This window comes from Astatotilapia calliptera, chromosome 13 (assembly GCF_900246225.1).
Source record: "Astatotilapia calliptera chromosome 13, fAstCal1.2, whole genome shotgun sequence".
Classification (NCBI taxonomy): Eukaryota; Metazoa; Chordata; class Actinopteri; order Cichliformes; family Cichlidae; genus Astatotilapia; species Astatotilapia calliptera.
This window is the reverse complement of record NC_039314.1, coordinates 26,343,599-26,357,425: the sequence shown is the minus strand read 5'-3', so window position 1 is coordinate 26,357,425 and position 13,827 is coordinate 26,343,599. Positions and strand designations below refer to the sequence as shown.

The following is a 13,827-nucleotide window of genomic DNA, read 5'->3' as shown; positions in this document are numbered from 1 at the left end:
CTGCTGCGTAAAGTCTAACTTGTCACCTGACTGTGAATTACCCTTGTGTGTTCATACTTACTGGTTTTTACCTCATTCATCGCAGGTAGTGGCACACACTCAGAGTTCAGGTCTGACACAGCCCTAAAGTTTATTTTATTCATGTCATTTTAAGTTACAAGTTGGAATCAGAAACACAAAAAAAAAGAGAAGAAAAAAAAAGAAGTTATAAAGTAAAACAGCAACCATTCCACATCAAATGGCAGAATGTGTCCACGGAGCTGTCCTTACAACCTCATAATGCAAACTACTGACTCGCCACAGAAGAAACACCTTTTTTTTCTGTGTTCCTGCTACGTTCTGTAAATATGACTTCACTTTGCAGCCACTTGCAGAATAACTCCAGCAGTGGTTAAAAGTCATGAGTAGTATGCAGAATGAACCTTCAGACAGAGCCCTGGGGTTAGTATTACACTAGCAAAGGGCTAACTTAAGGAGAGTAAGGTTTGTGTCTCATTACGTAGCCCCTGCTGTGCTCTGATTGAGGAAGAAAATAAAAATCAGACTGCACTTTGTAAAAGTTGTCCATCTGTCCTTTAAGGTCCCACACAACCGTCGCAAATATGTAAGAGTCATTGGTGGATGCCCCTTCGACCAGAATTTGCAAATCCAGTGAAAGCGGCACTGAGGGTGAATAATAATTGTTTTTTATTCTTATTGCAGCTCCAGTTCATCTTATGTTTTTTTATTAGTGTTAGGTGGTTAAAATGACCTTAGTATTAAAGTTAAACAGTTATATAACTGGACTATAGATGGTCAGCTATCATCAGCTGCTGCTAAGGTGCCTTTGAGTAAGGCGTGCTTCCCCCAGCTGCTTCAGTAGGGCTTCAAAAGAACAACGAAGCTCCTTTCCAGGAGCCACGAGTGGACTCGTTCTGATTAGGGGTTATTTTGTAGTTTTACTCTACCGCAGACAACATGTAGCACCTACTGCAGCGTCAGTCAGGGGAGCTGAGGGGAATACTTGCAAGTGTTTTCTTTTGCTTGATCCCACTGTAAGAGTTTAACAGAGCTGCCGCAGAGCTGGCGTCAAACACTGAAAACGCCCCAAAAAAACGGCATTTCTCACCACTTGTCAACACTCCAATCCTTCCAAGCCCTGATACACACTTTTCTTTTTTTTAGTGTCAACACATTTGGCAAATCGTCATTGTCGTCGTCATAAAAATAACAAAACATAAACATTAAAAACAGACAGCTTCACATCAAAGTAGAATACAGATATTATATCTTTACCCACAAAATGTTCATGTTACGACTAGCTAGAAAAAAAAGAAAGAAAACATCACCATGTTATACAAGTGTGTGTCCGTCTGAATATGTGTGTGTGTGTGTGTGTGTGTTTGTTTGCTAGGAAATGGTCGAAGATTAGTGTTTGGAACCGTAGATCTGCTCAGGATTGTGTATCTGTACGCGTGTGTAAACTCAGATTAACGAGCAACATGTCTTTCAGTATCAACACAGGAATCCTCACCCCGCATCCATAAAAGAAATATAATAAGAATAATAATAAACCCCACAAAAACATCAGAATCATTTGCATTCTCAAAGTAAGCATCCAAAAATCCATCACCACATAGTAGTTATCAGCTGGCCACTAAAGTTCTCAAAACTTTCATTGCAAAATTAAAAAAACAAAAAAAAACAAAGGAGAAAAAAATATTTTAGTGTCAACTATATATATATACTATATATTTATACTTTTGTTCTTTATACCAACCAAACATTATGTATTTTTTGTGTTGCTATGGTCGTGGTCCCTGGCAACATCATGGAAACGGTACGATTAAAATAAAGACACTGATCCCCCAACTTCATCCAGCTCGTGTTTCTGTTCATATGTTGTGTTTTTTCCCTCCTCTTTTTAATTTGAGCACTTGTGTTTCATACGCTCTTCTTATATTTTGAGTGGATTTGTTTTCAATGCTACGCGTTTAGTGTTAAATGCCGACAGTGTTGCTTTTTTGTCCGAACACGCTGAGGCTTTGTAGGCATAGATTAGTGTGTTTAGTTTGGATTTAGTGTACTCTGGTAGTGTGTATTTGTTTTGTCTGTACCCCCATTCAATAGCAGACTATAAGGTATGCCTTTGTGTGGTTAGTGTCTGTGTGTGTCTATGCATTAGCGCTGATGCTCTGTTTGTAGACGGCGTGGTAGGCGTTTCGCAACAGGACGTAAGGGAAACAGGACTCCAGCAGGTCCATGGTGAGGAAGGGAGACTCCTGCACAATCTGAAGCAGAAACGAAATGCAGAACAACTCTTAGACGATTGGAAATATACGGTAATACTCAGAAGTAAACTTGAATGTTAAAAATAGTTCTGCACTTCAACTTGAATCCATTTTTTTTTCACATCCTGATATAGCTTTGATAGTTGCTTTTTAGGATGTTTTACTTTTAAAAGAGGAACAAGTGTCGACAGATAAAGTCTCCTGTACGTAGTTTTCTTACCATGTCCAGCAGCAGGTAGACAGATTCTCTGTTACGTGTCGTCATCTTGTCCGTTTCCTGACCGATCTTCAGCAGGCTGGATGAGGCCAGCTACACAGAAACATGTTACAGACTGATGTTAAGAGTCTCTCAAGTCAAGCTTCGGTTTTGTTTTCGTATCAGTTTTAACTAAACTTTAGAATTTCTTGACAAAAATTGGGAAATTACACACCATTTCCAAATTTATCAAAGAAAATCTGACTTAACTGCATAATTACTGGAGCTTCAAAGACATGTAAGCACTTCATGACTGCTTGTCTACTCTGTACTTCTTATAACACAGACTGTTGGTAATAATGAGCCACAATACAAAGTCTTCTAGGGATAACAGTTTCCTTCCATAAGCCCTTCAGTTCTCCTTGAAATAGATTCTGTAAGCTGCTGTAACTCGAGGGATGAAACTCATTTGTCTGAAAGATACCTGGTATTTTGATAAGGGTGACGACCAAAAAGCTCACATAGATGTTCAGCTGGACTCAGATCTAAAGACTATGAAGGTCATTGCTTACATCACATAATTTTCATACACATCAAACCATTCAGCGAGTCCATGACCCAAGGTTTGGGACACTGTCATCCTCAAAGAGACCATTCCCTTTAGGATAAAAAGGTTTCATCAAAGGACAGAGCTGATCAGGATAACTTCGAAAGGGGACCCGAATAACGGCTCCAAGCCATATAATAGTCACCGGATACCCCAGTTGTAGGTTTTTCCTTTAATTTGTTACATTGCGTGTTTGATGTTGACATTATGATGAGAGATTGTATATCCCCCTATAAGTTTAAATGAATCTAATTATTCTGCGTATCTTCTACGTCAGAATGCAGACATGATGCCCTAAAGAGCTGCCATCACAGCGCAGTGCTACACTAGAGAAACCCCAGTTATAATGTAAAGTTCTCTAAGAGTAACAGAAATGCAGTGTCTTACAGCCAGGAACTCTTTGAGGCGGTCCTCTATGCTTCCCTTGTGGATGGTGAAGAGAGCAGCAGCGATCTGGTTGATTGCTTTGGCCAGGCAGTGGATGTTGTTACAGTGGCCTGTAGGAGGCAGCAAACACACACGATTAGCTGAAGAAGGAGAGATTATTGACTCGGTTTAATTTCTCACATGTGACTTTCACAGCAGAGGAAATTTCAGGCTTATAAAACATGGATCTGTCAATCCTGGGCTTCATTTCTGTATCGCATGTGACATGGATGACAAGCACATGAATATAAAACGCGCGTGTAATCGTAAGGTTAGAGAACGGTTAGTGTGGCTGGACCGGTGCGACGTGTTAAGACCTGCTCCCGGCAAAACCAATCACTCGTCGGGACACAGTCTGCATACTAACAATGGTGGAGCCCATTACAACTCATTATCCTTTTCAAATGTCCCTTATTAACAATGGCGCCTTTCATTTCAAGGTTGTTAAGTGGCACTGTCTTGATAATTCACGACCTTGAGTTATAACTCTCTTCGATACCTCATCAAAAGGCCTCATGTATCTGCAGCGATGCCCCTCCGTGGATCTAAATATCAAGTCTGTATAACTGAATGAATCTTTCAGGCAAATAAATAAAAACAAACACGGGTCACATGGGCTAAACAGACATTTAAAACTGATTAATTATTTAAAAAGTACACATAATGAAGATGATAATATGGCTCTAATGAACACACATAAATCAATCTTGGGGCACAAGGTCGACGTCATTTGCATGCAGAAACTGTCTCGCGCGTTGAACGTGGTAAATTTTGTTTCTTACAAAGTGGAATTTCTTTCCCCCAGCAGTGAGTCACAAGACGGGCTTATTATCCCCTTTATTAATGAATATTAGAGCAGGAAATGGAGGGCAAAATGATGGAGAGGAATCAATTCGTATCACAAATATACTTAAGTGCATCATGTATTATAATTTCTGTTCCGTAATCATTTGAGTCACAACAATTACTCCAGAATCTTTCCTCCCATAGAGTCTCAGCCGGCCTCAAACCAAAGTCAAGTCATTAAGCCAAACACTTTTTTAAAAGAACACACCTGGAGTGCAGCAGAATGCATGCATGGCATCTGTAATTTCCAGAAGGTAACTGCTGCTTGTTAGGCTAACAGCAAAAGTGAACATAACAAAGATTTGTAATGTGGGTTAAACAAACAAAGAAACCTAAAGCGGAGATGTCAAACTAATTTTACATCGTGGATCACAAATGCCCCACTCTGATCTTAAGTGGGCTGAACCAGTGAAACTCCCCTTTCTGTTGGTGGAAACGCATTCAACTAAACATTTAATCCCTGACTTATCCTAATATAAGAAAACTGAGTGTTCAGCATTAGAAATGTGGAGATACTGGAAAAACAGAAACTTTTCTCTCACTTAATTATTAATCTATTACATAAGTATTTCATGTAGTGTGAATGGCAGTGGGGAAGATCAATATTTACCAACAGAAAAAGCTGGAAAACTTTTGAAAATACAGATCCAGTGGACCCAACTGGCTTCTGGCCTCCGGGACTCATTATTCCACACCCCTGACCTGAAGGCATCACCGTCATGTTACTGTTTTTAACCCAGTAATCAGATGTACATGTTTTTCCTCTCGACTCTAGTGTCTAGCATGCTTTTCTGTCTCGCCAACCACTACGTCCATGAATCTTCTCAGCGGTCTTTTCTTCTCCTTCCTGTCTGGCAGCTCCATATTCAACTCCACTATTCAAACCATCTCATCCTACCTCTCTAACTTTGTCCTCAAACAGCTCCACTTGTGCCGTCTCTCCGATACACTCATTTCTAGTCATGTCCCTTCTGGTCACTCCCAACCAAACAAATCTGAGCATCTTGAGGGAGGCTGCCAACTCCACCCTGCCCACACTCTTCACCTCTGGCCTGTAGTGTTTTAAAAATCAGTCTACTAGGTGGCACTTCCTTTGTGGTTCTCAAACAACAACAAGAAAAAAAAAAAGGAAAAGGAAAACATTTTTAAACAATACCAGCCTTTTACACGTTTTCTTTCCACTGCCTACATCCTCCATATAAATGAAGCAAGCAGCGAGCTATCATTACCGCTCAGCTTGAGGGGGGGGATGCCATTAATTTTACATCCTGTCTCGCTATCACTGGCGCACGACAGACTTCTTTCTGCACACAGATACGACTGGCAGATATAGTTTGCAAGACAGAAAGTAGTCCCTGCATGAAAATGCTCGCTGCAAGGTTGGTGTGTTTATTCCGAGTAACTGGGTCACAATTTGTGGAAAGAGACATTAATGCTGAGTTTTTCCAAATGAACTTTTTGGCACCTTAAATACCAAAATGGGAGAAGCGTTTCTTTCTATTAGAATCAAGAGAAAGCAGACATCTCTGCTAATAATATCTACAGAGCTGGCTGACTCACACCAAAACAGTCTAGATGGAGACACAGCACTGCAGGCCACAGGAAAAATATAGAAATGTGATTTTAGGATGAACCGCCACTTTGAGTCTTTGAAGTTTCGTGCCTTCTCTTTATTGCACTTCATACTGCAAACATAAAATCTGTGTGAGAGAGAGTCACTTTAACTAGATCTTCTTAACAAATCTACAGAGCATGGTGTCCTACCTTCGATGGCTGGGCTGTACTGCGACATCACGTTGCTGGCAAGTGTTGGCAACGAAACTGCCACAAAGACCATCAGCAGACAGGCGATCTTATACTCCTCCTCTGGGCTGATGTTCTCTGCAGACAAACATCGTGATGGTCATACAGATGAATTGCGTGGCTCCTGGATGGTGGTTGTGTGTGACCGTGTTTGCGACTCACCGCTCTTTTGAGAGGACAGAGCCACCACCAGAGCTGGGTCGATCTCACAGGGTAAACCTGCTGCTGAGGACAGCTCGTAAACGTTCATGGCCACCTGGAAACAGACAAAACATCCACATGAACGCAAAGAGCGGGACATCCGGAAGCGCATCTACCTCGACAAGCCCGTCAGTGTGTTTTACCTTCATGTCCGTCTCTCGGGGAATGTGGTCCTTGAAATCCTCCACTGAGCTGACCAGGAAAGGAATGTGACAGGACAAAACCTGGAAAAAGCAAAACCGACACAGACCACTAAGACGGAGAAAGATGGAAGAGGAAATACTCTAAAATATTTATAAGTGTGCTTTTCAGCAGCCACTATCAGGAAATCTCAGACTGAATGAGCAAGGGCCAATAAACGTGTACCTCAACACTTACACTGAATGTCTTAATTTAATGTGTGATTTCAGAGTGCTGCCTGATATTTTTATCCTTTCACTTTTAATAAGCAGCGTTTCCGGAAACCAGCTAAATGTCAGTCTTAGAAGGCTTAGGTCAGTTAATCCAGTTCTGGAACTTGGTCCAACTCCAACTTCTAAATTGCTAAATCCAGAGGACCAAAGAACATGAAAGCTTGTAAGTATAAACCATGATATTTATCATTAAAAAGACAAGAGGGGAGTAGCTGGAATCAGAGCCAGGTTTAATTCATATTTGATGTAACTCAGCTTATAACTCAGCTTTAACCTGACAGGGACATAATGCAAGCTATTGTGATTGTCGATGAGACAGTCTAGTAAGACTGATTTTGGCCATTTACAGTATAAAAGATTACGAGGTTCAATATTAAAATGCCTACAACATCTACTGTACCTTTCTAAATGAAAACATTTTTAAATGACTGTATTTTAATGCCATGAATATGCCCCAAAGCTGAACAAAGAAATGCACATTATTATAGTTTTGTATTTTCTAGTTTTAGTTTTGACTTTTTGTTTTAAATGAAGTTTAGCTTCAGTTAGTTTCCAGAGTGGATTTTCTTATTTCGGTTTAGTTCTTGTTAGTTTCCGTGTTCATCTTAGTCTTTTTAATTATTACTGCATGCTATTACTCTGAATGTCGCAGAGAAAATTAGTACAGGTTTTACAATAAAAACTAATTTTTCAAACGCAGCTGACCCACGGTGTGTCACAGTATCGTAAATAGTCAAACTTTCCTTTACATTTTCATTTTATTCTATTCAAGTTCACAAAATTGTTTGAGTTAATTAATTTTTTTCAGTATTTTTTCCACATCCAGCTTTAGTTTTAGTTAATTATAATAACCTTGATTGACACAAGTTGCCAGTATTTATCTCCTCAAAGTGGTATATGATTATGTGTGCCTTACGTCTCTCAGAGCCTCCTGAGCAAGCGAGCGGAAGGACAAAATGACCCCAATGATGGTCATTCTCTTCAAAACACTGTCCACAGCTACAAAAACAGAAAACACAGCGAGTGAGTGGAATTACAGCAGCTGTCACAGTGATCAGTGTTAATTCAGGAGTTCACCAGTCACAAAAATAAACTTGCAAGGAGGTGTATCAATTTGTACTTCAAGTGTACTAACTTGAAGTCATTTCTAACCAACCACTTTCAATACGATGGCAAGTTTAACACAGATGTAATCGAATCTCAAACAAGAGACTGACACTGAGACACTGACATGAAACAAGCCAAGGCTGCTGATTGTAAACAGCTAAATATCACACACACAAAAAGTGGCATAAGTACTCCCATCGTGTTTGGATAATCACTTATTGTTTGGCACCATGATGAAACTGCAGCTGCAAAGATCTGTGCCAAGTAAGTGTAAGCACAAGTATTAGCATTAGTGTTAGTAATTACAGGTGAGTTTCTTGAAGAGCGCAGCCATGTGGTCTGGTTTGTCAAAGCTCGTCCTCATCTGGGTCAACACCTCCATGTTTTCTACCACCAGTTTCTACAGAGAAACGCAAATAAACAAAACATAAATATATGTAAGAACATTTTGTCAAAATTTTTAAAAAAGAAAAAAAAAAAGCCTGGTTATGAATGAAACCATGGAAGGCGTCAGACTACACTAAACACTCAACATCAACCAATTTGTTTCCCTATTTTTGGCTCTCTCTGATGTAAGGAAGAAGGGATATCCCCAATTAGGCCAGGCACACTGCTCGGACTTCTCACAAAAGATTACAAATATATGAATCAGTTTTCTGAATATTATATTTTAAAAAAAGAAAGAATCAGAGACGCATCAGGTAAGGAAAAAGAAATCACTCATCTGAATAAAACTCACTGACTAATAATATCACCTGTACAACTTGGTATAACAGTTTATATTATTATTATTCAATATGTGAGTATATCTTTATGATTGTGGACATGTTTATACCTTCAGCTCAGCAACCTGAGATGAGATGTGCCACATCAGGCTCTCACTTAGAAACTTCATACCATACGGGCCCAAGAGCTCTGACAGGGAACGCATCTCTGTGGAAAAAGCAAAAAAATAAACACTTTCAATAAACTTTCAGCAGAAAAAAAAAAGACGAGGAACAGAAAAAAAACAAGATGGCTAAACTCTAAACTTATATTAATACACAAAACCCCACATTAAAGTTTCTCTTCTATAGCTGATTTATTGTTTGTCGTCATAAATACCAAGTTACTAACATTTTCATGCACAAAGTGTGTTTGTATGAGTAAACAATCTTTTGAGTGATTGTACCCGAGATATCAGAGTATTCTTCAGCATTGAAAGTTAGTTCGTTCTCAGTGGGCAGGTTGACGAAAGCCTTCATGGCGGGGAAGTAGGCGATGTGTCCGTTACTGACCTGGCGGAGCAACGTTTCCAAGTACCTACAAACACACACAGGATGCTGTCTCAGTATAGGTTACATGCTTGGTCCTCAAAAGAAAAACAAGCTGGGCTCCATTAAGGTCTGTCGGGTATAATAAATAAGTAAAACTGTAGCCACTGAGCTTGCAAACTATTAAATTTTTTATTTGGTTTTCTGCTTGTTTTGGGTTCAGGATTTACCCCTCACTGGTGTGGATGTGCTTATTTGGTCCTCTAGTTAAATAGTGCATCTTCCTAAATGTTATAATAAATTAAATGTTAAACTAACTAAACTAACTTTTCAGAAGAAAGTTAAGGTAGGGTGCACTCAAAACTGTTCGTTTCAGACAGAAGGTAAACAGAGAGGCTGAATTAAGGCCCCGAAAAAAGCTACTGTAGTAGAGCCCAAGAATAAAGACATGGAGCTGGATGTGAGGAGAATAGAAATTGCTCTGATTAAAAAAAACAATCATCTAAAACTACTGAGAAAAGTCTAGTGAGTTATTTGCGTTGTTTGTTGTTTATTTCCTCCTCAAATTACACTTCTGCTTCCTTTGCTGTGTCATTTTTTGGTATTTTATTAACAATGTTTTTGGAGAATTGCAGAAGTGCTAAAAATCAACACACCAGTTTGTGTATAAACTGGTGATGGTGGGCTCTCCGTGGCTGTCCAGGTGCTGCGTCTGCTGCAGGAGGACGTTGTTGAAAACTCGTGTGATGTCGATGGTGACGTAGTTCTCTATGGACTGCAGCACGGTCATGTATGCTCGGACGCTCGTCAGCAGCTCGCTGGGCTTGGCTATCTCCTGAGTAGCCTGGTTGTACATGGTCATCCCCACTATGGACCTGGACACGATCAGAGGTCAATAAGACATGCCTAAGTTAAAGTACATTTAGTAAGAGCACTTTTAAACCTCAAAGTTGCACAACTTACTTTAATTACCTTAATTTTAACGATCATAAAGCTGCAATCCCTTAACTTTTCATTCTGAAACACCAAAGCGGTTTACACCTAAACTGCTCAATTAATCTGCTTTTAAATAACTGCTTAAAGCACAACCTCTGGACTGTGCACTGCTTAATAATTACTGTCATGTCATGATGAGGTAGTAATTTGTACTTTTTCCTATTCACTGAAAGCTGTACATGTAGTATTTAATTAACACAGAGGTGGTGAAGAGCAGCGTTAGCTGGGCTGCGAGGTCGACAGATGCAACTCTAAATTGGACAAAATGTATCTGTAATTATACACCTTCACTATGAAAGCATGCGTGCGTGCTTATTTACTTGGTAAATCGGATCTCCAGGTGCGAGGTGAGGTACTCCCTCGGTGTGAAAGTGTGCTCCCACACAATCAGGTTGGGAACGTAGTTGATGGAGAAGCAGAGTTCAGATAAGGCGGTGTGGAGTTTATCCAGACTGGGGGGCGGGAGGAGACACATAAACAACAGATATGATTAAAACCTGATCTGTGCAGAGAAAACAAGCAACAATACCAATAAAACCAATAAAAGAGAGCAAAACTATGAGACTTAAAATGAAGGAAGTATAGATATATGTAGGTGAAAATATAAAAACTTAATTGGAAAGCGCTGACACGTCTGGGAAACGGTGATAACAACACGGTGGAGGGTTCAAAACAATACCAGCCAGATTTGATGTGTTAAAAAAATAATATTTCAACTATTTATAGGAGAAAGAAACAGCTAAATATTACCATTTTCATTTTTACTGCATGAGCAAAGATGAATACTTATTAATCTATAAACAATTACAGATCACTATAATTAAAACACACTCAACAGTAATGAGTTTTTAAAAGAAGCATAAAGAATAAGCTGAGCCTGAGAACAGACAGAGGCAGACTGTGGCTCTGCAGATCCTTCAAAAATATTCAGATCTTCACGTTCCCTCTTTTTGTACTAACTTGGTGACCAGCAGTCTGTTCTTCCTCATGCTCTCCACGCCTGGTTTCTCCCTCTCCGGCTCGCCTTTCTTCCCCGTCGCCTTCTTGCTCTTCTTGTTCACAGCTTGGCTGATGGTTTTTGCGCAGTGCTTGGGAAGCAGCTAAGGTAAAAATAAAAAGGTACAACATTTCACTACAATTATTAAGCCACTGATATTTTGTTTTAAAGTGCTCTTCAGATTTACATGAGACCTTTTTACTTGTTTAAAGAATCATTATTGTTTTATATTATGATTTTTACAATTTATTAAAAATTTTACTTATTAAGCTCCTTTTTTCCTCATTTAACTGAAATCTTTTCTGTTGATTATTTTTTTAACTTATTGATTGATTTTGTTTTGCCTTGCTCTCATTTTTTTTTAGCTATTGTATTTTATTTAAGTAAGGTTGTGGATTTTTTGAACGTTTGGGATAAATGAGGTATATTTCATCTCATGTTGAAGACAAAAGAAAAGCAGTAGTAATCTTTCTTAGGCAGTTAAACCAGGAGACTGACAGACATATTTAAGGAGCTTTTAACAACAACAAGCTTCAACAAATGACTAAATATTTATATGGACAAACATCATTTTATGCTCTGGGTATTGATGGCAAAGTGTTGGTCGATCTGAGAATCTATTTCAGTACTGGGTCAAACTTGCATAATAGCAAAATTATCAATACCATGTATTATTGTTTCTACATTAATAAGCCAGCAATTAATTTCTTAATGCCCAAAAAAGGGATAATTTACAACTGAATCGACATGTAGCAATTACATGTGGCAAAATATTTTACAAAGCCTGATTCTACCTTGAAATAAAGTATTTTTTTCATACTGGAAGAAGGAAATAAACTCCCGGATGTATTTCTCCTCTTGTGTGGAAGTCTGCACAACTGTAGCCCTGCTGTTTTGTTCCTAGTGGAAACCCTGACAGTAGTTTAAGTATAGATTAAACCAGATGAACTGGTCAGTTTATCTTTGGATTGATTTTATTCTCAATAAAGTCTGTCAGCGTCTAACCAGCGTTCAAACAGAGGGTGTTGGAGGGGTTGGCTGACGCAGATTGTTAACCTGTATCACTGTCAGTCTGATCAGTAATTTGTAGCATTTGTATTCAAGCTAGAAATGTCAAACTGTCCCTGTAAACAGTTGGCTTTGTGTTCCTACCTGGTCACTAAGTGTACACTGCTCGGTGCAGATGTCAGTGATCAGGTTTCTGGCCTGTTTGGCCATTTCGTCCAAAAACATGTTGCACAACGACAGGCTTCGATCCCCTATGTGGTGACGCTGAGGAGGAGAGTAGGAAGAGACAAAAAGACTCAAAGTGAAATCATTATCAAAACAGCATAATCATCACACATATCACGCCTGATGCCCAGGCTCAGAGGGGAAAGCGGCTGTCAGTCAATGATAAAAATTGTATTGAATTTTGTAGAATCTGTTTCAAAAAGACCAAAACAGTTACTGCGGGGTGCCTGTTTAGATGCATTTTAGATGGGTATAAAAAAAGAAAGCCCAACTGTCTGCTGGTTCCAATAACAAGTGTGTTTATCAGTGTCCTTCAGTTTATGCCTATACTGAGTCAATTTTTGCTTTTCACTTCCAACCAGCATTGATTAAAGCCACACTCGACTGGCTGAACATCCCTGAACTGTAATGTGAGTTTTTTCACATGGAAAGTTTCTTCTTCTTCTTCCATGTTTTTCCTTTTTCCCCTTTAATTTTTAAACATTTAAATCATCGGAGTGTGAAATTGGATTAAAACTGGGAAGTCAAAGACTCCACATTTTTATATTTGGAAAATTCACTAAAAGTTGACCAAATGGGCACATTTTTGTAACATTTGCTGCTGACATTTTGACCAACTGATACCATCAAACATACACAGAATTGGCCATTAGGAGATCCTATTTGAAGTGCAGCAACACGTGCTGATAACGTCCTCGATTACGTTTAAAAAGAAGAAAATGTGTCTCGGTTGATTTACTGACCTCTACGCATTTCCCTTCATTATATCCACCCCCCTTTCATTACATCTCCCCATCTATCCTCCTTCCTCTGTACCTTCCGTTCAACCCACAGATATCTATTCTTGGGAAACTTTCAAATGTCCTCATCTCCCCATCTACAGGCGCCATTATGTAAAATTAAAAAGAATATCACACAAACTGGGTTTTTGTATGCATGTGTGTATTTACCTCCTCGGGACAGAGCTCATGTGTACAGGACATGAAGTGTGTACAAAGCAGAGGGAAACAGACTGAGTGGCGGCTCTGGGAGGGAAGCTCCAAGCACTGCTGAAACATCTTCTCAAATGCACGGCTGTAGAAGCTACACACAAGAACAGAGAAAAAAGGAAAATATACATATTTAAACTTATGTCTGAATTATGCACAGGACTTACCAGAGTTTCACATGAGTGTCTCACCAGAAAATAGACAGGTCTGATGTCTCCACAAGCATCTCCACCAGAGAGTCCACCATCTTTGTGTGGAAGATGATGGTGTTCATCATTTTACCGAGCTCTTTGTGATCGGCTAAACCGAGACTGGCTTTAGAGACACTTGTGTAGGCCTAGAGAGAGGAATAACAGCACAAGCAGGGCATAAAAGACAAATCCAAGTTCTTTATTGTTACATATTGCACTACCCCGACTTACTGAACAGGATCGTTAATATCACATTAAATATTTTATTATGTTTTAGTTTTCAAGGATAACATAGTTTC

The 13,827-nt window shown here is 39.3% G+C and overlaps 1 protein-coding gene across 6 annotated transcripts in view; it reads right to left on the bottom strand.

Moving 5' to 3' along the window:
- Window positions 1-105: 105 nt before the first annotated feature.
- LOC113034659 (nck-associated protein 1) overlaps window positions 106-13,827 on the bottom strand; it is a 37,442-nt gene continuing 23,720 nt past the window's right edge. For all 6 annotated transcript variants that reach the window (XM_026189461.1, XM_026189462.1, XM_026189463.1 and 3 more), the window contains 16 exons: window positions 13,529-13,674; window positions 13,299-13,431; window positions 12,268-12,387; window positions 11,079-11,218; window positions 10,439-10,570; window positions 9,779-9,997; window positions 9,041-9,171; window positions 8,705-8,802; window positions 8,176-8,269; window positions 7,679-7,761; window positions 6,493-6,573; window positions 6,311-6,404; window positions 6,110-6,226; window positions 3,461-3,570; window positions 2,491-2,580; window positions 106-2,270 (listed from right to left, as the gene is read on the bottom strand). In XM_026189461.1, coding sequence (XP_026045246.1) covers window positions 2,154-2,270; window positions 2,491-2,580; window positions 3,461-3,570; window positions 6,110-6,226; window positions 6,311-6,404; window positions 6,493-6,573; window positions 7,679-7,761; window positions 8,176-8,269; window positions 8,705-8,802; window positions 9,041-9,171; window positions 9,779-9,997; window positions 10,439-10,570; window positions 11,079-11,218; window positions 12,268-12,387; window positions 13,299-13,431; window positions 13,529-13,674 — 1,905 coding nt within the window. In that variant the 3' untranslated portion in view covers window positions 106-2,153. The remainder of the gene's footprint in view (window positions 2,271-2,490; window positions 2,581-3,460; window positions 3,571-6,109; window positions 6,227-6,310; window positions 6,405-6,492; window positions 6,574-7,678; window positions 7,762-8,175; window positions 8,270-8,704; window positions 8,803-9,040; window positions 9,172-9,778; window positions 9,998-10,438; window positions 10,571-11,078; window positions 11,219-12,267; window positions 12,388-13,298; window positions 13,432-13,528; window positions 13,675-13,827) is intronic.